Source organism: Mandrillus leucophaeus, unplaced genomic scaffold (genome assembly GCF_000951045.1).
Source record: "Mandrillus leucophaeus isolate KB7577 unplaced genomic scaffold, Mleu.le_1.0 Scaffold495, whole genome shotgun sequence".
In the NCBI taxonomy this organism is placed as follows: Eukaryota; Metazoa; Chordata; class Mammalia; order Primates; family Cercopithecidae; genus Mandrillus; species Mandrillus leucophaeus.
In genome coordinates, this window is record NW_012105309.1 from 990,905 (window position 1) to 1,004,002 (window position 13,098).

Consider the following 13,098-nt stretch of genomic DNA (forward strand, 5'->3'; position numbering starts at 1 on the left):
ATAGACTTTATATATATATAAAGAATATATATATATATTCTCTTTGGCATCAGAGTTTTTATTTAAGAAATAATACGTTACAGGTAAGGCTAAAGAGGCCCTGCCAGTGCCATTCCCTGCCTGCTGCTTGGGTCGAGGTTAATTCACTTTATTAATTTTCCTACATATGGAGATATCAATCAATCATAATTATTTTCTGTATTTTAAAAATTAATATAAGGAGTATCATACTGTATGTGTCCCTCCAACACAGTGTTTTTGAGATTTATTCAGATTAATATTGTAAAATCAAGGTTACAGCAGTCCTCTCTTCTCCTTAGGGGAAACATTCCAAGATGTCCAGCAAATGCCTGAAATCACAGACAGTATCAAACCCTATGTGTTTATTTTTTCCTGTTCACACATATTTATGAAGTTTAGTTTGTAAACTAGGCACAACAAGAGACTTAACAACAATAATAAAACTGAATAATATACAACATATTGCTTCCAATTTCATGGAGATAAGATTTGTTCTTCTATAGATCTCAGCACCCTTAGTGTACGATTTTGTTCTCTCCTTATTAAGTCAGGAACTTTCACCTTTTCACTTAAAGGAAGCACTTTACAGCTTCTCTTTGGCATATCTGAATTGCCAGCGTCATCACTCTTGCACTTTTGGGGCCATTATTAAGTCAAATAATGGTTACTTGAACATAAGCACTGTGATACAGCGTGGATCCAGGGGATAGAGGGGATCATTCATGTTCTGGGAGGGAAGAAGGGGACAGCAGGAGATTTCATCCCGTTACTCAGAACAGCATGCAATTTAAGGCTTATAGATTATTTCTATCACCCAGGCTAGAGTGCAGTGGCGCGATCTCGGCTCACTGCAAGCTCCGCCCCCCGGGTTCCCGCCATTCTCCTGCCTCAGCCTCCCGGGTAGCTGGGACCACAGGCGCCGCCACCACGCCCGGCTGATTTTTTTGTATTTTTAGTAGAGACGGGGTTTCACCGTGTTCGCCAGGATGGTCTGGATCTCCTGACCTTCTGATCCACCCACCTCAGCCTCCCAAAGTGCTGGGATTACAGGCATGAGCCACCGTGCCCGGCCCCTGCTTATAGATTATTTCTAGAATTTTCCATTTAATATTTAGAGCCGCAGCTGACTTCAGGTATCTGAAAGTGCAGAAAGCGACAACAGCAGATAAGGGGGGACTACTGTGTTGCTTTCTCTCACAAACCCCAGCATGCTCCTGTTTTTGGCCAAGCCCAGAAATTAAGGTGTAGATGGGGCTTCACTCCCACAGCCCCCATGCTGGGCACCTCTCCTACCCTGGCTCTAGCTGAGTGAGCGCACACTCTCACTTTAAATTTCCTCTTTGTCTCTGAAACACAGAGACTTCCTTTTTATGTAGCTCCACTGAGTACTTAATATTTTGGGTTAAAGTTCAATCAAAAAAATCCTTTAATAGAGCAACGGGAGCCTGAGTGAGTCCAGCCCACCATGTTGCTGAGACTGGTAAGTAATCCTGGTTGAAGGACAGTTTTCCAAGTGCGCCTCAGATGTTTGCTTATCCCCGCTGTAAGTGTGTACACACTGTGGGCTAACCAAATAGGACTGTGGAGAATTCAGGCCTCTCCACACAGCATAGGGAAAAAGGTGGAAGAATGCTTGTAAAAGCATTTGCAGGAATAAAACTGTGATGTCGTGGGCATACAGCTGGGAAACCATATCTCTGCCAGTGCACATCCTATACTCACAATCATCTGCATGTGCCTACTCCACATGCCTGCAGCGTGCCTCCTGGCTTAGCTGAGTATTGCTGTCTTCGTTGTGGGAGCTGGCATCACCTAGTTCCTAATTCCTTCTGTGTTTTACTTTCACAGGCTGGTGGTTTGATGCATGTGGTCCTTCCAACTTGAACGGAATGTACTATCCACAAAGGCAGAACACAAATAAGTTCAACGGCATTAAGTGGTACTACTGGAAAGGCTCAGGCTACTCGCTCAAGGCCACAACCATGATGATCCGACCGGCAGATTTCTAAACACCCGAGTCCACCTGAGGACGACTGTCTCGAACTATTTTCAAAGACTTAAACCCAATGCACTGAAAGTCACGGCTGCGCACTGTGTCCTCTTCCACCACAGAGGGCGTGTGCTCAGTGCTGACGGGACCCGTGTGCTCCAGATTACAGCCTGTAAACTTTGTCACTTAAACTTGCATCACTTAACAGACCAAAGCAAGACCCTAAACATCTGTAATGGTGATTAGACAGAACACCTATGGAAGGATGAACCAGAGGCTGAGCATCAGATTGACAATTTACAGACTCTGCTGTCACAACGAAGAATGTTATGTGCAAGTTTATCAGTAAATAACTGGAAAACAGAACACTTATGTTATACAATACAGATCATCTTGGAACTGCATTCTTCTGAGCACTGTTTACACACTGTGTAAATACCCATATGTCCTGAATTCACCATCACTATCACAATTAAAAGGAAGAAAAAAATCTCTAAGCCATAAAAAGACATATTCAGGGATATTCTGAGAAGGGGTTACTAGAAGTTTAATATTTGGAAAGCAGTTAGTGCATTTTTACTCCATCTCTTAGGTGCTTTAAATTTTTATTTCAAAAACAGCGTATTTACATTTATGTTGACAGCTTAGTTTTAAGTTAATGCTCAAATATGTATTTCAAGTTTATATGGTGGAAACTTCTAGGATCTCTGAAATTATCAACAGAAACATGTGCCATTTTAGTTTATATGCAGATTGTACTATTTTTTTCTGCCTGATTGTTAAATATGAAGGTATTTTTAGTAATTAAATATAACTTATTAGGGGATATGCCTATGTTTAACTTTTATGATAATATTTACAATTTTATAATTTGTTTCTGAAAGAACTAATTGTGCCTTGTGATAAGGAAACCTTTGATTTTAATGATGAGGAAAATTATACATTTCATTCTATGACAAAGAAACTTTACTATCTTCTCACTATTCTAAAACAGAGGTGTGTTTTCTTTTCTAGTAAGATATATTTTTATAGAACTAGGCTACAATTTAATTTGTAGTTGAGAAAAGCCTTCTATTTAAGAAATTTACAAAACTATACGTCTCAAGATTCACCCTTAAATTTACTTAAGGAAAAAAATAATTGACACTAGTAAGATTTTTTTATGTCAATCAGCAAACTGAAAAAAAAAGTGTTTCAAAGTGCAAAAACAAAATCTGATGTTCATAATATATTTAAATATTTACAGAAAATTTGAGAACACAGGGCCGGGCGCAGTGGCTCACACCTGTAATCCCAGTACATTGGGAGGCCAAGGTGGGCAGGTCACCTGAGGTCAGGAGTTCAAGATCAGCCTGGCCAACATGGTGAAACCCCGTCTCTATTAAATAATACAAAAACTAGCCAGGCGTGGTGGTGGGCGCCTGTAATCCCAGCTACTTGGGAGGCTGGATCAGGGAGAATTGCTTGAACCCAGGAGGCGGAGGCTGCAGTGAGCCAAGATCACGCCACTGCACTCCAGCCAGGGTGACAGAGCAAGACTCTATCTCAAAAAAAAAAAAAAGAAAAGAAAATTTGAGAACACAGCTTTATACTCAGGATTACAAAACCATAAACTCCTAGAGTTTTAACTCCTTTTGAAATTTTCATAGTACAATTAATACTAATGAACATTTGTGTAAAGCTTTATAATTTAAAGGTAATCTCTCATATATTCTTTTCTGAGTCATTTGCAAGGAAGTTCAGAGTCCAGTCCACAACTAGCATCTACTATACGTCTGTCTTTACCTTAAAGTATTCTACCATTATTTTTTCTTTATTCCATTTTAAAATCTGATTTATTTTACGCCAACTTCTCCCCGCTCCCTTGATGTAGTTTTAGAACACATAGGTGTTGCTACATATTTTGAGTCAGTGATGGACTCTGGCAAAGTCAAGGCTCTGTTTTATTTCCACCAAGGTCCACTTTTCCAACAACTATTTAACTGAGTCAAGAACCTCCCTACCTTAGAACTGTATCTACTTTATATTTAAGAAGGTTTTATGAATTCAACAACAGTATCATGGCCTTGTATCAAGTTGAAAAACAACAGAAAATAAGAAAATGTCACAGCCTCAAAAGACAACAACAAGTTTCTATGATATTTCAATGACAACAGTGATGGATACTTAGGCAGGGAAATGATAATGCAAGAAAACCTGGCAACAACACAATTTATATCAATTTTCCATGTAGGCAGGTGAAACAAAATTCAAGGACAAATCCTCATTATGTCATTGGGCATCATATATAATCTCTTATGACCGAGAATGGGGGGAATTTGTGTTTTTACTTTACACTTCAGTTCCTTACACAGTATTTCAAACAAACAGTTTTGCTGAGAGGAACTTTTCTCTCCTTAAGAAAACATTTATAAAGCTGAAAGGAAATCAAACAGTAATCTTAAAAATGAAAACAAACAACCCAACAACCTAGATAACTACAGTGATCAGGGAGCACAGTTCAACTCCTTTTTATGTTTTAGCCATACGGCCTACTCAAACAGCTATATAACAATACGGGTGGCAGATAAAAATCACCATTTATCTTTCAGATATTAATCTTTTGAATGAATAAACTGTCACAAGCAAGTTAACATTTTTGAACATGAAAGGCAACTTCCGCACAATTCTATATCCAACCAAACCTTAAATTACCCGCTTAATTATTACTTCATCTTAAAAAAAATTAGAACCCAGAACTTTTCCATGAAGCATTTGAAAGTTGAAGTGAAATTTAGGAAAGTCATAAAAATATAAAGACTGTTACCACAGCACCAGCAAGCCATAATTTTTACATCTATCAGTTCTGCCTCTATCAACAGGAAAAACAGTAAGCAAGATATAAGACTACTTGCCCAAGAATTCAGTCTTTTTTCAATTTTGTTTTTCTCAATTCTGAGGACTTTAATCATTAAATTTTCTTTGGACTGCATTCCTGACCACTTTTTGCAGAATGGTCTCACGTTCTCACATTTGTTCCCACAAATAAATTGATAAAAGATGTTAAGTTCTGTGAATGTCTTTTTAATTATGGGCATAATTGTGCTTGACTTGATAAAAACTTAATTCTACCCTTACGTTTATAATAATTTCTTGAGAACACCAAATTGCATTTACCATCATAAAACAATATTTGACTTACAGGAGCTGCAGGGAAGTGATTAGACAGTTCGAATGGCTCCTCAGAAATCCAGTGACCCAATTCTAAAGACCACAGCACCTGCAAGTGATAAAATAAGCAGATTTATTATACATTTATTAGGCTTAGCAGGCAATAAACCAAGAGTCACTTTGAAGACACAGCAAAAACAAAACAAAAAATGCAGCAGTGATACACTCCGCAGATCTGAAATAGATGTGTTCTCAAACAATAAAGTCCCTTCAGAATCTTCATGTTGCATAAATGTTATGAATATTAATAAAAACTTGGTTAAGAAAGTCTCAAAACAAGAAATCTGAGTCATTATTCTCATGAGGCCGAATATTTAAATATTATCCTGTTTTTACACAATGAAATATTATATACATATTTTTAATTCCAAGTTTCTAATTTGTGAAGTTTTATAAACAGTCCTCTATAAATATTCCAGACTTTTATTAATTAAAACAGTGAATTAACAGAAGATGGATCACAAGCCTAAATTCAAAAGCGATCCCTTTGGCTTGCGACTTTGTTTCTAACATTGGTTAATACTTTCAGAAGTCTCCCGGAATACACTTGAAATTCCTTCCCAGACTTTGGAAGAGTAAAATGTCCCATAAACAAGCTTTCATCATCATCATTATCCTCTTAGCATTTGAATCCCCACACTTTTAAATGATCAATACAATCTTTTCCTTTTTAATTCAGTAATATCTGAGGTTCTGCAGCCGTCTCTACTCCAGGACCAAAATCCCTGAAAATCTGTCTCTATACACCAGAAGTTTAGAGCTAAAATAATAAAGCTGGATTATATAATTCCTGTTTGTTTGTTTGTTTGTTTATTTATTTATTTATTTTTTGAGACAGACTCTCACTCTGTCATCCAGGCTATAGTACAGTGGTGCAATCTCGGATCACTGCAACCTCCACCTTCCAGGTTCAAGCGATTCTCCTGCCTCAGCCTCTCGAGTAGCTGGGACTACAGGCACCCAGTACCACACCTGGCTAATTTGTTTTGTATTTGTAGTAGAGATCAGGTTTCCCCGTGTTGGCCAGGCTGGTCTCGAACTTCTGGCCTCAATTGATCTGCCAACCTCAGTCTCAATGCATGTTATTTAAGGAGATATACTAACAATATGTGAGGCTCCCCACAAACTCATAAAATTAACCCAGAAAATAAAAGGTAAAAATCAGGTTCATTTCAGACAAGAGGCAACATAAAAGAACAGTACAGTGAGAAATACAACGGACCAGTGACGGAAGCCAGGAACCAGACTTAAAAATGCGTGTGGCGTTCAAGTTCAAATACAATCCACATTAAAATGTCAACCGAATTTAAACAACCTCATGGAGAAAATTTACGTTCTCTGAATTTAGCCCTTTCTAAATGTTAAGAAAATAAAACCATAAGAGGCTAAAGTAGAGTTCTGGTCAGTAAATTAATTAATTTACACAGGCATCCCAGGAATTAATATTGTATAGACATAGGAGAAAACACTAATTCAGTTGTATTAAAATCATCAAATCAGAAATGCAGTGTAAACATTTTGCTCCAGTAGTTTCATCGGCCAAATACATCTTTACCTTAGTAGAGTGTTCAAAATAGCGAAAATCTACTTTGAAAGAGCACAGGTAAGGCTGTACGCAAACTTAAAAACAAAAGGTTGGCCCAACATGTTTCTCATAAGAAGGGCAGAGTGAATTCAGTGTCTTGTAGGTAACACATTACATAATGAAAATAGTGTTTTTTACACTGTAATATTATCATTCATAAAACCCAAACCTTGCTGATGAACGTAAATAGTAACTACATCTGTGAATAGAAACTGCTTTATTTCTTCCTGTCTGATTTGTATGCACACTTTATTTCCCACCTTATTGCACTGGGTAAGACCCTCTTGTTCAAGGCAGGGAAGGAGCAGTGAGAGCATTAGAGTTCTTTGAACAACTTTGTGAGACAGACTTCTTCAGTTTATTGTGGTATAGGATATCATAAAAACCTAAAGTGTTCAACGTAATGTACCTATGTTCAAATCAATGTATCTATTATGTTAATGTGTCTATGTTCAAATCAATCTATAGAAAGCACAAGCTTTTTTCTGTATTTATATTTTCGAAGCCACTTTAGCTTCATAGCAAAGTTAAGAGGAAGGTACAGAGAGTTCCCATACACCTCCTTCCCCGACACATGCATTTCAGTGTCTCCCACTGGAGTGCTACATGTGTTGTACCCAGTCATCCCATGTTGACACATCATTATCACCCAAAGTCCACAGTTTAAATTACAGTTCCTTAGAAGTGAAAAGCACATACTATGATGGAGTACTGGTGCTGGCCAGTGGTTGCAGTGCTTCGCTAAGCTCTTTTCAACTTCCTATTTCTTCTTCTTTTCTTTTGAGACAGAGTCTTCCTCTGTCCCCCAGGCTGGAGTACAGTGGTGCAATCTTGGCTCACTGCAGCCTCCGTCTTCCAGGTTCAAGCAATTCTCCTGCCTCAGCCTCCTGTGTAGCTGAGACCACAGGCACACCTCACCATGCCTGGTTAATTTTTTTCTTTTTTTTTTTTTAGTAGAGATGGGGTTTCACAGTATTGGTCAGCCCTGTCTCAGCTTCTCAATGTGTTGGGATTACAGGCAGGAGCCACTGCACCCAGCCCTCTCAACTTCTTATTTCTCAAAGAATTACAAATATCTGAGTGATCAAAAGGATTACTGCTAAATATCGGCAAATGTTACATCTCCAGTTAGGATCAATCACATTAATTTTTATTTATTCATTAGCTTATTAGTATTTTCTTAACTGCCTAAGAAATTTTCTTCAGCCAAAACCAAAATTTATTCACAAAGTATTTCATAAGCAAAAACACTGAACAAGGTATTCAATTTTTGACTTCTCAAAAAAAATTTAAAGAGGGAAAACAACAAGCAATTATTTCAATGTCTAAGTGATGAGAGAAAACTTGGCAGTGGGGGGGAAGGCAATCTGTAAGAGGGATTTTAAGTTGGGCTTGAAAACATGACCCCATTTAATAATGACTCCCTACTGGTATGAAAAATACAACTGCAACATGAAGCTGGTTTAACTCACTGGAAAGCATTAATGATTGTGTTGAAAACATTTCTTAACATTCACAATTTTTGATAGGCAACATTACTGTTAATCGTAACAGTAAATTTATTCCACATTTCTAAATAGCCAGCCTTATCCAAGCATACCGCCCACCAGAGCTTACCACCCACCATACTGTGAAATTCAACTGCAGTTGTGGTACTAAGAATACCTGTGGGAATGTAACTGGAAAGGAAAAAGGTGGGGGGAGGGGGGCGAGAGGGGCTTCCGTGTGGCAAAAGTCAACAATATTCTTTTGCATACAAAAGACTTCCTAGTAGGCCACAAACTGGTACCAGGACCCCTATTTTACACGTTGTGGCCTACTAGGAACCAGGCCACACAGCAGGAGGTGAGTGGCGGGTGAGCCAGTGAAGGAAGCTTCATCTGTATTTACAGCTACTTCCCATTGCTTGAATTACCACCTGAGCTCCACCTCCTGTCAGATCAGCAGTGGCATTAGATTCTCATAGGCGCGTGAGCCCTATTGTGAACTGTGCATGCGAGGGATCTAGGTTGCACGCTCCTTATGAGAATCTAATGCCTGATGATCTGTCACTGTCTCTCGTCACCTCCCAATGGCACTGTCTAATTGCAGAAAACAAGCTCAGGGCTCCCACTGATTTTACATCACGGTGAGTTGTATACTTATTTCATTATATATTACAATGTAATAATAATAGAAATAAAATGCACAATAAGTGTAATGTGCTTGAATCATTCCGAAACCATTCCTCCCTCACCCTCTCAATCCCCCAGTCCTGGAAAAATTGTCTTTCACAAAACTGGTCCGTGGTGCCAAAAAGGTTGGGGACTGCTGGTATAAAATACCACTTGATTAATTAAAAATCAAATCTGATAGTTAGAAACTTGTCCCGCAGATGTAAGCCATAAGAATGTAGCTGATTTCAAACAGTTCAAAAGTATGTTTTACATTCCACTTTACTGGATGATACTTTAGGAGTAAAGTTAGACATATCTTTACTTTAATCATTGAAAGTGATTGGGGTGTTTCTGCCACTGTCTCCTCCATCCACCTCTCACTCCACCGACTGTGGTAAAAAGTGTGGTTGTAGGTGTTATGGAAGGTTATTTATTATAAGAGGTTTTTTTTTATTATTTACATTATTTATTATAAGAGTAACAAAAGTAATAATTATTAATTTGTTACCAATTTAAGCTAACAAAATTATAAAAATCAAATTACAAAGATTTTTCTCATCAGATTTTATAGACCCTTTGTCTTAGTTGTTAGGGTAATTGGTTTTCTCAAACAACATTTATGAGAGTTTGCTAGTTTGTATGCTGTTTTGGATTTTTCTAAAGAAAGAAGAAGAATATTTGTGATTCTTCCCCAACTAGACAGTGTAATACACTGGTTAAAAGCACAGAATTCAACAACTGGGTTTAAACCAATGTCCATCTTTTTACAGATTTGTGACAAGGGGCAGGTTAATGTTTCTGCCACATGAAGACATTATGCATCATTATTAACTACAAAAGTACCCATGTAGTTAATGAAATAGTATAACAATGAAGTTATTTCTAGGTTATACTGAGCTTCAGGAGAAAAAATTGGGGATGTTAATGGTACAATTTTTAACAACAAAATAATAGGGTACTTACGTCCCAAGCATTTTCAAGTCAGAAAATAAAGAAGGTCTAGTCTTCTGAAGAGACCAGCTTGAACTGGCAAAATTTCAAGGCAATAATATCTGTTCCAAAATAAGCTATTCTTCTGTATTTCCAACACATCTCATAGCATCAAGAAATGCTTCCTATAATTCCATAAAGTTCTTTTAAAAATACAAACCTATTTAGTAGTTGTAGTCGTGCCTTAACAAAGCAATTTCCCACATATGACGACTTTTTTAAGTGAGGTGAAATTGGCATAATATACAATTAACCATTTTAAAGTGTGCAACTCAATGACATTTTGTATCATGATGCTGTGCAACCAGCACCTCTTTCTAGTTTCAAAACGCTTTCATCACCCCAGAAAAACATCCTGTACCTGTTAAGTAATCACTCCCCATTCCTCTCTCCCCTCCATCCCTGGTAACTTCTACCTCGTTTTCTATTCTATGGCTTTACCTATTCTGGATATATTGTATGAAAGGAATTATACAACATGTGCCTTTTGTGTCTGGCTCCTTTCACTCAGTGTGTTCAAGGTTCATCCAAGTTACACTTTTAATGAAGGCTAGTGATCAGTGTCAAAAATGCTTGTTGAATAATAACAGTATTTAATATTTATTGAGTGTATACTGAGTACTTTATTTAGGTAATCTTTCCATTCTTTTACAGATAAAGAAACCGCCTTGGCCGGGCGCGGTGGCTCATGCCTGTAATCCCAGCACTTTGGGAGGCCAAGGTGGGTGGATCACAAGGTCAGGAGATCGAGACCACGGTGAAACCCTGTCTCTACTAAAAACTACAAAAAATTAGCCGGGCACGGTGGTGGGCGCCTGTAGTCCCAGCTACTCGGGAGGCTGGGGCAGGAGAATGGCGTGAACCTGGGAAGTGGAGCTTGCAGTAAGCTGAGATTGCACCACTGCACTCCAGCCTGGGCGACAGAGCAAGACTCCATCTCAAAAAAAAAAGAAACTGCCTTACCCAAGGTTACACAGCGACGGTGTAGCAGGGTTAGCAGTAAAATCCACTGCCTTATCCACTAATCTTTTCAAAACACATAGCGGTCAGAGAACGCCCATGTCAAGGTTTACAGCTATAGAAGATAAAAAATATTCTCTAGGCTATCTTTGGAAGTAGATGCTAGAACGAAGGTGGGCTATGAATTGAAGAAGAGCTGAATTCAAATTCAAAATTCACCATTTCTGGCTGGGTGCAGTGGCTCACGCCTCTAATCCTAGTACTTTGGGAGGCCAAGACGAGTGGATCACTTGAGGTCAGGAATTTGAGACCAGCCTGGCCAACATGGTGAAACCCTGTCTCTACAAAAAACAAAAATTAGCCAGGTGTGGTGGCATGCACCTGTAATCCCAGCTACTCAACAGGCTGAGGCACAAGAATTGCTTGAACCCGGAGACAGAGGTTGCAGTGAGCCAAGATCGTGCCATTGCACTCCAGCCTGGGCAACAGAGTGAGATTCCATCTCAAAAAAAGGTTTTTTTTTGTTTTTTTTTGTTTTTTACCATTTCCAAGCACTGTCGTATTTTGCATCCTGGGGACCCAATGCTGGGTCACAGGACCAGCAGCGTGGACCTCACCTCAAGCCTGAGCAGACCCAGACCCACTGAACCAGGATCTGTACTTCAGTAAGATCCCCCAGGTGATCCACACGTTAGTAAGGTTTAAAAAGCACCGCTCTAGCTGTCTCATAAAGGGGCAGGAAGCTAAATATCTAACACAGCCTATTTAACCAAGAAAGGGAAGATGAGTAATAAAGTACTGAAAGTATGTGGTTAAGAACGCGTTTCCCTTTTAAAAGACATTGACTGACAGAGACTGAATTCCAGGTGGTGAGAGGGAAAACAAGCTGCATGCTGACCTAGGCTTGAATATTCTTACGAAAAAGCTCAACTCAGTTGGACACAGACATTTAAGTTCAATTTATTCTGCTTGCACTCTACCTAATCCTTTCCAGTTTCCAAAAATGAAAATGGGTGATTCTCAGATGTTAAGACTTAACTGCTCAGTAATATCCACTTTATAAATACAGCTAAGCAATGACCAGGGCGACCCAGCATGTCACCACTGTACTCACATGTGAAGTCCAAACATCTTTATAAATAACTAAGTGCGTACTTCTCTTATCAAAAGGAAAACAAAGAAATAAATATAACAAATTCCAATGTAACTAAAATAAATAGCAGAAACATCACTTCACTGTATGAAAACACAGCAGAAATTATTACCAACACAGACAATAAACCAAATATTATGGCTACTAAGAGTGATCACTATTTTTTGTTAATCTTTCCGCGAGTTTGAATTACAAAGTTGTTTTTCTTAAATGAACATCAGGTCATCTTATATTAATGAATTTTAACAAGAAACACATTAACTACGTGGGTAATTTGCAATTTAGGCTGATGCATAATTTTTATGTAATATATTTTTAACTCATTGGGGTGAGAAGAAATTCTGAGATTTAAAAAAAAAAAAAAACAGGTCATCCATCTACTCATTTATTCATTCAATAAATGAGGACTGAGTTCCATGTCCAATCCTAGGTCCTGGGGCTATGCAAGCACACAGGCACATTCTCTGCCCTCGAAGGACTGGCAATTGATAACTAACCAGTATCTAAGTATCAAAAGAGGACACTTACATTTTTAAAACATTCTTCCTTGTGCCAGGGAGAGTACGGCTGTCTCTAAAATACTGTCAAAACTACTGTTTACAATTTAACACTTGAAATAAACGATCTACTACAATAAACTGTACACACAGAATATTAGAATTACATAAAAAGAAAAAAGACGGTGAATAATAGTATGTGTGTACATTCTTTCTTATTTTGTTGTTACCCAGCCAAACTAAAGTTGAAAGAAACCGCAGGGCCAGGCGTGGTGGCTCACAAGGAAGAGGCGGGGGGATTGCCTGGGCTCAGGAGTTCGATTCCAGTCTGGGCAATATGGTGAAACCCCGTCTTTACTAAAATATAAAAAATTAGCCAGGCATGGCGGCGTGCACCTGTAATCCCAGCTACTCTCAGCTACTCAAGAGGCTGAGGCAGGAGAATTACTAGAACCCAGGAGGTGGAGGTTGCAGTAAGCCCAGATCACACCACTGCCCTCCAGCCTGGGCGACAGAGTAAGACTCCGTCTCAAAAA

At 38.6% G+C, this 13,098-nt stretch overlaps 2 protein-coding genes across 4 annotated transcripts in view; one reads left to right on the forward strand and one right to left on the reverse strand.

Annotated features, from left to right (window-relative positions):
• Positions 1-5,488, forward strand: part of ANGPT2 (angiopoietin 2) — a 67,957-nt gene extending 62,469 nt beyond the window's left edge. For all 3 annotated transcript variants that reach the window (XM_011995690.1, XM_011995691.1, XM_011995692.1), the window contains one exon: positions 1,870-5,488. In XM_011995690.1, coding sequence (XP_011851080.1) covers positions 1,870-2,030 — 161 coding nt within the window. In that variant the 3' untranslated portion in view covers positions 2,031-5,488. The remainder of the gene's footprint in view (positions 1-1,869) is intronic.
• MCPH1 (microcephalin 1) overlaps positions 1-13,098 on the reverse strand; it is a 263,998-nt gene that overhangs the window by 164,684 nt on the left and 86,216 nt on the right. Inside the window, exon 12 of the mRNA XM_011995694.1 lies at positions 5,193-5,270. Coding sequence (XP_011851084.1) covers positions 5,193-5,270 — 78 coding nt within the window. The remainder of the gene's footprint in view (positions 1-5,192; positions 5,271-13,098) is intronic.